We start from the raw sequence: 9,791 nt of genomic DNA on the forward strand, positions 1-9,791 counted from the left end.
GGAATTACCCACACAGTATCTGAATATAGGGGGACCCACAGCGATCCAAGTCCAGCCCCCGTCACGTTTCTGCTAGGAAACCGCGGCCAGGCCGAGGGAGCGCCAGGGCCCGCAAGGAGGTCCCGGGCAGCGCCGGAGCTGGGATCTGAGTGGCTGCGGGGCCGGCCGGGGACTCTTCCCGCCCCCGCGCCCACCCCGCCCGCGCCTGACGGTGCCAGGTGGGGGGAGCGCCCCGCCCCCACCTCCGGAGGTGGCGGCCCCACGTGGCCCAACAAGCTGCCGTTGTCCCGCGGGCCCCGGGCCCGGCACACTGGGGCTTTGTCCAGCCCCCCGCCGCGACCCACGGTGGGGGGGGCCCCACATGACCGAGGGGGTAGGAGGAGCCTGCGGCGGTGGTGGCGGCGGCGGCGGCGGCGGCGGCTCCACCACCATTTCCCTCCCTGGCCGGGGGTCGGCGGGCGGTGGCGGCGGCGGCGGCGGCGGCAGCGGCGGCGGCCGGGCAGGGGCCCCTGTTCCCCGCCAGGCTGCAGGCGCCGGGCCTGGGCCAGCAGGGCAGCTGCGACCCGAGCGCTCTCCGGGCGGCGAGCTGGGGGTGCGCCCGGACCCCCGCCCCCGGGATCATGGGGAATGGCATGACCAAGGTAGGGGGGCGGGGATCGCGCAGCCCGCACCTGGCCGCCCCCAGCCCCGCCGCGGTGCCGGCTCCGCCCGCGTCGCTGTGCCCGCCTCTGACCTTCTGGCCCTCACCCGGAGGCTCCGTGTGTCTAGATCTCTGTCTCCCGGTGACTCTCTGACCCTGCATCCCTGTGTCTCTCTGCTCTCGTCTCTGTCTCTCTGTGTGTCTCTGGCTTCGGTCTCCGTGTGTCGCTGTCTCTGCCTGTTTCTGTGACTCTGTATTTCTTGTTGGGTCTTTCTGTGGCTCTCTGTCACTCCACACTCTATCTCTCTGAGTCCCTTTCCCTGTCTCCAGGTGTCTCTGTCTTCCTTGTCTCTGACTCCTTGGACTCTCTCTCTGGTGCTGTTTCTCCATCTTTACCCCTCTGCCTCTGCATGACCCTCCCCCTGTCCCTGCCTTCCCACCTCCCTCCTCAGAATTCCCCACCACCCACCTGGCAAATTCACCTCTCCCCTTGCCCCCCTCCCCTATGTTCCTCCTCTCCTCCCCCTTTCAAGCTCTCACCCCTACCCAAGCTGGCCTCCCCTGGTGCCCTCCCTCCTGCCCTCCCCAGCCCCTCTCACAGAGTCCAGGCCCAGGAGGGGGAGGAGATTGCTCCCTGAGTCCTGGGGTCCAGACACCTGTCATGGGATGGAGATGGGCTGTGGGCCCCCAGCTAGCCAGTGGGAAGGCGTGCACCCCTACCCCACTGACCCTAGCCTGTCTCTCCTGTAGGTACTTCCTGGACTCTACCTCGGAAACTTCATTGGTGAGCACTGCCCACTCTGTCCCAAGGCCATGGCACTCTGCCTGTCCCAGGCCTGTGTCCACCATTCATGCTCTGGCCCACGCACCTTGGAAGCGCTCAGGAATGGGGCTGGGGGCAGGGAAGCAAGGCCAGGCTGGGAGGGAGAAGGAGCTCATGAGGACCAAGGGATATGTGGGTTGGGGAGTGTCCCCAGTGCAAAGGGCTTGCAACACCTGCCAGATGCCAGGCAAGTCTGCACCTGCTCTGAGCCCCAGGCTCTCCCTCAGCACGAGGCCCACTCACCTCTAAGGGCTCTTACAGCCCTGAGGTTCTGGGTTGAGGTCTGTTCGAGGGTGCTGCTTCTAGCTGGGAAGCTGGGAACCTTCCCCCTACAACCTTCTACACAGAGGGGAGATCTCTGGAGACTGGACTCTACCCCAGAAACTTGTTAGTGAGCACCACCCACTCTGTCCCAAGGCCACGGCCCTCTACCTGTGCCTGGCCTGTGCTGAGACCGGCTGATCCTGAGACTCCATACTTTTCCGTGTGGAGTCAGAGAAATCTTCAGAGAGGAAGGGGCACCTGCACCAGAACAGGGCTTTCTCCATCCACGCCTGCCCCCTTCCCCGCCCCCCCCCCCCCGCCCTGGCATAGGTGCTCCACTCCCATAAATCTGATCTCCTCCTCCCTGGGAGCCACCCCAGCCGTTCATGCTACTTGATTTTTGAGTATTGAGCCAAGGAAGCTCTGGATCCTCTTGAAGTCTGCAACCCCATGAGGGCAAGGGGTATGAAGTTGCCCCTACACCTCCATGCCCAGCCAAGGCTGCACATAGTAAGCACACAGGAAACGTGTTGAATGAAGTAGACCTATGGAGAGAGAGGGGATATGTGTTATTTATTCTGATTCTAAAAGATCCACATACACTGGATTCCAGCCCCTGGAGACAGCCACCGATAGAAGTGTGAGGTTTATCCCTGTGTCAGTTTTCATATATCTTTGTAGATGCAGATGTAACATTTAAAACAAAAATGGAAGTCTATTCTGCATGCTGTCCAGTCACCTGTTTCCTATTTGATAATATACTGTGGACATGCTTGCACATCAGCACAGAGAGGTCTTTTCTATCCAATGGCTGCACAGTATTCAAGTATGGATATACCATTATTTATCCAGTTCTCTCAGGGTGGACGTGTAGATTGCTCCCACTTTTTAACAATTTCTGGTGTGTTTACTGTTACGAGCAGTACTGCAAAGAACATCATCTTCTACACACAGCTTTCTGAGTGAGCAAACCCTTCTGTAGACAGGATTCCCGGAAGTAGAGTTGCTAGATCAAGGATATGCCAGGAAAGGGTGTTTGCCGTGGAAGGAACTGCAGGGGTAAGGCCGGGAAGAGGCTGGGCTGTTACTTGTGGGTGCCCCAGCGCCAAGACTGAAGCCTAGAGGTGTGGTGGGATCTGTCAGGCCAGGAGCAGGAGGTGGCCAAGGAGCAGGAAGCTGGCAGAGGGTGGGCCAAAGTGGAGAGGGAGGGGTGGGGAGGAGAGCTGGGCAGCGAGCTCCCACCTCTCTTGGCCGTCAGGGACACATAAGTCGCACTGACCAGATGGGCTCAGGCATTTTGTTTCTTTCAGATGCCAAAGACCCGGACCAGCTGGGCCGGAACAAGATCACACACATCATCTCTATCCACGAGTCACCCCAGCCTCTGCTGCAGGTACTCTTTACCCCTGTCCTTGGGCTGTATACAGGTGCAGAGGGGAGCTTCAGTGCCCCCACAGCACCCATTTATCAAGTACTTACCATGTGCCAGGCCCTGTATTGCCTCTCTGACCCATACTAGGTCATTCTGTTAAAAACTGACTTGTTTTACATCAGCATCCCCATTTGATCCCTATTTGTTAAGTGAGGTCCAGAGAGGTAAAGTAACTTGCCTAAGGTCACACATCCAGGAGGCTAAGGAGCTAGGAGTTGATGCTCTGACCCCAGAGGACTCGCTGTGAACCTTAAAAAGGCCCCACACGGGCTTCCCTTTGCCTAACTGAATAGATGGCTACAAATGGATAATTCTGGGTTCTGTGTCTTACTGTGTAATCTTGGGCTGTAACTTCACCTGTCTGGGCTTCTGATCCCTCAGTCCTGTCTGCCCCCAGAGGGGCTGTTGTGAGGATGCAAAGGGGCTGCAGGATGGTGAAGATGCTTTGCACACAGTAAAGCATGGCGCCCACTGAAAGGATTGGTGTTGGTTTTATGGAGTCCTGGAAAAGAGAGGGTAAGGGTGTTCTAACCCAGAAAAGGAAAGTAGTAAATCCAGACCACTTTTGTAATCTCGGGCACAGGACTTCACCATTCTGAGCCTCAGTTGCCTGATCTGTAAAATAGGAATTTTATAAAGATTTATTTATTTATTTGAGAGAGAGAGAGAGAGCATGAGCAGGAGGGTAGAGGGAGAGAGAATCTCAAGTAGATTCTGCGTTGAGTGCGGAGCCCGATGTGGGGCTCAGTCTCACAACCCTGAGACCCTTGACATGAGCAGAAACCACGAGTCAGACACTCAACTGACCGCACCACCCTGGATTGGTGATTTTATAACAGCACCTACCTCACTGAGTTGTTGAGAGCCACATAACAGCCAACAAATTACAGCTGATATAGCAAAGTTAATCATATTCTTATCCCATAAATAGAGCCCCTTCCTCCTTATCTATTAGAGTGTGTGTCCCCCACTAAAGGGGAATTAATTGTGGGTGGAAAAGGGCTCTGGAGATCTGAAATCCAAACCAGATTCTATCCCAGATTTGCTGTGTGACCTCAGATAGGTTCCTTCCCCTCTCTGGGCCTCAGTGTCCCCATGTGTCAGCGTTGATGGTCTCTAAAAGCAACCTCCAATAATCTGTGATTCTCAGTGTCATTCAAACAAGAGATTTCCAGGTCAGTGGAGTCTGATTTTCTTTATAGGACAGGCTTGTTTTGGAGTGTTTGGAGTATGCAGTCACTAGATTGCACAGGGAAGGTTGTCAAGTCATGAATAGATTGACTAATGAAATGACTGCTTGCCAAACGAGTCCCCACTCCAACAGCCTTCCCTTCTTCCTACAGGCAGCCCTGCCTCCCCATCTATCAGTGAATTTACCAGTCAGGGTTTGATAATGCCAAGCAATCCCAAGGCCAAATGTGTCACAAAGTGAAATTGCAAACCTTGCAAAAGATGCAGGATGGTGTGACCTTGGGAAAAGTGAGTCAGAGAAGGGCTGGAATCTCACACATAGCCATTAACAAGTGAGGACCTGGCCTGGGGCCCCTTAGTCAGGAATGGTGGTGGGCCTGGCACTGGAAAACAATCATTTGAGTATCAAAGGATTAAAAGAGGTCCTTGAGAAAAGTGATTCTTGGAACAGGAGCACAAATCATCTTTATGATCTTGGGTGAAGGTTAAGCATGAAGTAAAGGATGTCATAGCCAGTTTGTGGGAGACAATTCATCCCTTGATTATTTTAATAATAGCACATAGTTTTATAACCACAATTAATGAGCTATAAACTTATTTTCATGGTTTTTGTTTCTTTTCAAGATAATAAAATCTGTTTTTAATAAGACCTTTAAAAAACCTTTTTTGGGGGATGCCTGGATGGCTCAATCGGTTAAGCGTCTGCCTTTGGCTCAGGTTATGATCCCAGGGTCCTGGGACTGAGCCCCGCATTGGGCTCCTTGCTCAGTGGAGAGCCTGCTTCTTCCTCTCCCTCTGCCTGCCACTCCCCCTGCTTGTGCTCTCTCTATGAAAAAATACATAAATAAAATCTTAAAACAAAACAAAAAAATGCTTTTTTAAATCAAGTAATCTCTCTACATCCAACGTGGGGCTTGAACTCACAACCCGGAGATCAAGAGGCTCATGCTCTACCAACTGAGCCAGCCAGGTGCCCCTGTTTTGCCCTTTTTTTGGTGTAATTTTGTAATCCTCATTTGGAGGAGAGTCACTGTTACTGGCCCTTTCCCACCTATTAAATAAAAGCTTCCTGAATACTTTTTATCAAGTCCTCATGCCCAAGTCACCTATGAAGTTAGGATGCCATCTTCTCAGAAGGTTCTGGAACGACAGACAGATAGAGCTGGGAGGCGCTCAGAGGTGATAGCTACCCTCTTTGGATAGAGAGGGTTAACAGTGGCTCAGAAAGGGGCAGGAACTGGCCTGGGGTCATGAGGTGCTCGGCAGCCCTGGCCAAGGTCAGGGGTGCAGCCAAGGGCCCCCCACTGCCCATGTGTATTTTGTACTTGCAGGACATAACCTACCTTCGCATCCCTGTGGCGGACACCCCCGAGGTACTCATGTAAGTTCTCTGGAGGCACCAACAGGGGTGTCTTCTGTGGTGGTGGTGGTGGTAGGGAGGGGGAGAGGTGGTCTGGGGGAGGAAAGAGAGGACTCACGCCAGAAAGCTGTCCTGGGAAGCCCAGCACAAGTGCTCACTCAGACCTCTGTTTGACTCTGTGTCAGCTACGCCCTTGCCAATGCCCCTGGCTGCAACCTTTAACCTCCCAGAGCTCAGTGTCTTCAGCTGTGAAATGGAGAGAGTACCCAGACTTGAAGTGGTTAGGCTCAGCCGGTTCCTGGCCCTGGAGTTAAGACATCCGGGCTCCATCCAGGCTTTGCCATTTACTTGCTGTGTGACCTTGCAGAAATCACTTTCCTTCTCTGAGATCAGATGGCACAGGTTGAGGATCCGGGACAGGGCCTGGCATGTAACGGGGACTCAGAAAACAGGATTTATTTTGTTATGAGCAGCAGTGCCTCCCAGCCTGGGAGTGACCCACAAAGACGCTCCTCCCAACCCATGGCTGACCAGCATTGTCCCTGCAGTCAAGCGCTCCGATTGCACACCCCAGAGGAGTGGGACTCCTCTGTCTCCTCCCACCCATGTCCTTGAAAGACCAAGATAAACCCTCCATGAAAATAGGATCCACAGACCCCACTGGGGAGGTGCTCCTGCCTCTGTGGTGGGATTTCTCGTCATCAGCCCCTTTCACTGCCTGAAATGCCCCTCTTGTGGCTTCACACCCCGCTCCCCTTGTACTGTAGTCCAGACCCTGTTCGCCGCTTGGGCTGGCTGCCCTGAGGACCCAGGGCTCTTGACAGCCCATCAGTGCAGAGGGGGACAACTCCTAGGACACCTGCCCCCCAATGTTCCCGACCCTATTGCTTTCTTCTCTAGCAAAAAGCACTTCAAAGAATGTATCAACTTCATCCACTGTTGCCGCCTCAATGGGGGGAACTGCCTTGTGCACTGGTGAGTTAAGAGAGGAATGAGGGGAGCAGGTAAGGGGCTGTCCTCCATTACACGCACGCACTCACCCTATGGGGCATGAGGAACCTGGGCTGGACCTTCTCCAGCCCGTTGCCATGCATGACAGTCGGCCATTCACCTGAGGGCGGCTGATCGGGGGCTCCAGTCAGGGCTCTGTCCCTTACCAGCTGTGTGGCCAAGGCCAAAGTGCTGTTTCTCCCTGAGACTCCCATTTCCTCATCTGTAAAATGGAGAAAAGACTGTTGCCTGCTGGGCTATCAGGAGGGGATAGGTGAGGTCACGCAGGTAGCCCAGCACCCTCCAACTGTTCTGGCTCCCTCTCCTCCCCTCCAGGCTTTTGAGGAAATAGGGCAGAGCAGTGGGGAACCCCAGGCTGGGAGACAGGACTCACAGCAACCCCTCCCCCCCACACACACACCAGTTGATGTCATTCATCCCATAACTTCCCACTGAGCACCGACCCTATGCTGGGCTCAGGACGGCTCTGCCAGAGCCCTAGTCCTAAGAACAGCTCCTCCAGCCTGTCTGTCGCCCTCTGCCCCTCCTTCCCCCACTCCAGCTGCACTGGCCAACTCCCCACCCTTCAAATCCACCAGCTCCCACCTCACGGACTTCGAACACTGCCCAGAACATTCTTGACTGACCCTTTCCCATCTCTCAGGACTCAGCTTGATGTCATTTCCTTGGAAACGCCTACCCTAATCCCTCCCCAACCCCTCCACTAGATTAATACCTTTTCCTATATGATCTCTTAGCCCCTGGACTCCTCTTCAGAGCAGTTAGCACCACCTGAAAGTGTTTCCCTGGTTAGTGGCCGTCTCACCCAGCCATCTTGGAAGCCCCAGGATAGACCATGTCTGTTTTCTTCCCCACCATATATCGCCAGTACCTGAAAAATAACCGATGGTCAGGAAATGTTTGTTGAATGAATGAATGAAGTGATGTTCCCACGTCAGAGGCCTGAGTTCCCCGGGGCACACTCCAGGCAGAAGGAACAGCATGGGCAAAGGAACAGCATGGGCAAAGGAAGTGGGAAAACAGGTCGGGGCAGGCTCTTTGTGACTGGAGCTGAGAGGCGAGGGTGGGCGGGCTGAGGTGGGGCGGGGGTGTCTGGGGGCAGGGCAAGGCGGCGATTGGGCCTTCCCTGAAGCCTGGCGGGCGGGGCGGGCCCCCAGCTTTGCAGGCATCTCCCGCAGCACCACCATCGTGACGGCTTATGTGATGACTGTGACGGGGCTAGGCTGGCGGGACGTGCTTGAAGTCATCAAGGCCACCCGGCCTATCGCCAACCCCAACCCAGGCTTTAGGCAGCAGCTTGAAGAGTTCGGCTGGGGCAGTGCCCGGAAGGTAGGGCCCGTGGCGGAGGCAGGAGCTAGCCCGGGCTGCGGGACTCATCTTCCCGCTTGAGTTGAGCACTGGCGGGAAAGAAGTCAGACCTGACAGGAGATTTTTCTGGGGGTTTCGAACTCGTGACCCTTGAGCTAATCTAGCCTCTAGGTGTATCTTGTTCGGTCAGCCAGATGTTATCTTTTCCTTTTTAGTTTAGTATTTGGATGCCTTTGGGCCAGACTATGGACCCTTCAGTGTGACCAGGTCCCAGCACCGCCTGCTCTACCCGCCTGGCACCTGAAGGCATCTGAATGTTTGACCCCTCTGGGGAGAGATGTCCATTCCCTACTCCACCCCTGGGTCCCTGAGAGGCCAAAGCATCTCCTTCTCTTATGCCCACTGGGCGGATGGCACATGGAGAGGTCAGGAACCTGGGAATAAGGGATGAGAGAGAGGCAGCAGGTGCAGGAAGGCTCTCCTCAGGTGCCAGGCTGGTACTCAGAGGCTTATCTGCGAGGCTGCTGGACGAAAGAGGCAGGCAAAGAGGCCGCCAGTGCGGAGGGGGTTGTTGCTCAGGGAGGAGGATTCGGGTGGGCTCCCCATCCCACCCCGGGCCCGGGGGCGGGCGGGCGGGCGGGCGGGCGTCGCTTTAGCAAGTCTGGAAGATGGCGTGGCAAAGGGGAAGGGAGTTCAGGAGAGGGAAGGGACTCGGAGGAGGAGGAGGGGGCTCCATGAGGGCGATGGAAACTCAGCAGGGAGGCTGAGGGGAGGCTCGGGAAGGGGAGGGGCCTGGCGAGGGGTGGGGAGCTCGCGGGCGGGCGGGCGGGAGCGACGAGCGCTGCGGAGCGGAGGGGACGGGCCGGCAGCCTGGCACCGACCGACCCCCGGCTTCCCCCCCGCCCCCCCAGCTCCGCCGGCAGCTGGAGGAGCGCTTCGGAGAGAGCCCTTTCCGCGACGAGGAGGAGGTGCGCGCGCTGCTGCCGCTCTGCAAGCGCTGCCGGCCGGGCCCCGCGCCCCCCGCGCCCCCCGCGCCCCCCGCGCCGCGCTCGGCGGCCTCCGAGGGAGCCCTGCAGCGCCTGGTGCCGCGGCCGCCCCGCGAGGCCCACCGGCCGCTGCCCCTGCTGGCGCGCGTCAAGCAGACTTTCTCTTGCCTCCCGCGGTGTCTGTCCCGCAAAGGCGGCAAGTGAGGATCCCGGCCCGCCCTGGCGCCCCTCTTCCTTCCGACCGGTCCCCCACCCCCACCCCACCCTCGGGGCTGCCTGGGCCTCCCCCGGCCTCCAGGACGCGCCCGGAGCCTGCGGGAGCCCCGCGGCGGCCTGAGCCCTGCCCCTGCCCCTGCCCCTGCCCCTGCTGCCCGCCCTGCTTGTCTGCGTCTGCAGTCTGTCCGTCCTCCATCCGTGCGTCTCTGTGTCGGGGCTGGGCCTGCTGCAGCCACTTGGTGCCTTAGTCCTTGGGCTGGGGGGAGGGGGCACCCGGGCCTCCACCCTTAAAGGCAGCGGGAGTGGGAGTGGGTGGGTGGGGGAAGCGGGCGGATGGGCCTGGAGGATATTAAAGAGACACAGAAGCTGTCTGTCTGAGCTCCTCCTAGTCATTCAGCAAGGGGCAGGGATGCAGGACTCTGCGGGGCTGGAGCCTGCAGGAAACAGGGCTGGGAGGGGGTCTGCATCCCCTAGGGTCTGGAGGAGCCAGCCACCTCCCAAAAACTGCTCTGGGCAGAGCTGAATTCCAGGACTCCATTCATTGCCCTGAGGCCCCCCCC

General features: G+C 57.3%; 1 protein-coding gene across 1 annotated transcript; it reads left to right on the forward strand.

Moving 5' to 3' along the window:
- Positions 1-318: 318 nt before the first annotated feature.
- DUSP15 (dual specificity phosphatase 15) lies at positions 319-9,244 on the forward strand. Its single transcript, XM_045885559.3, has 7 exons — positions 319-641; positions 1,391-1,424; positions 3,038-3,120; positions 5,682-5,731; positions 6,611-6,685; positions 7,879-8,050; positions 8,941-9,244. Exons 1-7 carry the CDS (start codon positions 621-623, stop codon positions 9,217-9,219), a joined length of 714 nt encoding a protein of 237 aa, XP_045741515.1. The 5' UTR covers positions 319-620; the 3' UTR covers positions 9,220-9,244.
- The last annotated feature ends 547 nt before the right edge of the window (positions 9,245-9,791 follow it).

Source organism: Mirounga angustirostris, unplaced genomic scaffold, assembly GCF_029215605.1.
Source record: "Mirounga angustirostris isolate CCGP_5_RB_7025 unplaced genomic scaffold, mMirAng1.0.hap1 SCAF_10, whole genome shotgun sequence".
NCBI lineage: Eukaryota > Metazoa > Chordata > Mammalia > Carnivora > Phocidae > Mirounga > Mirounga angustirostris.

Coding starts and splice junctions, on each gene's coding strand:
- DUSP15 (XM_045885559.3), top strand. CDS start 621: ATGGGGAATGGCATGACCAAG. Junction 642..1,390: donor TGGGGAATGGCATGACCAAG/GTAGGGGGGCGG, acceptor TCTCTCCTGTAG/GTACTTCCTGGACTCTACCT. Junction 1,425..3,037: donor CTACCTCGGAAACTTCATTG/GTGAGCACTGCC, acceptor TGTTTCTTTCAG/ATGCCAAAGACCCGGACCAG.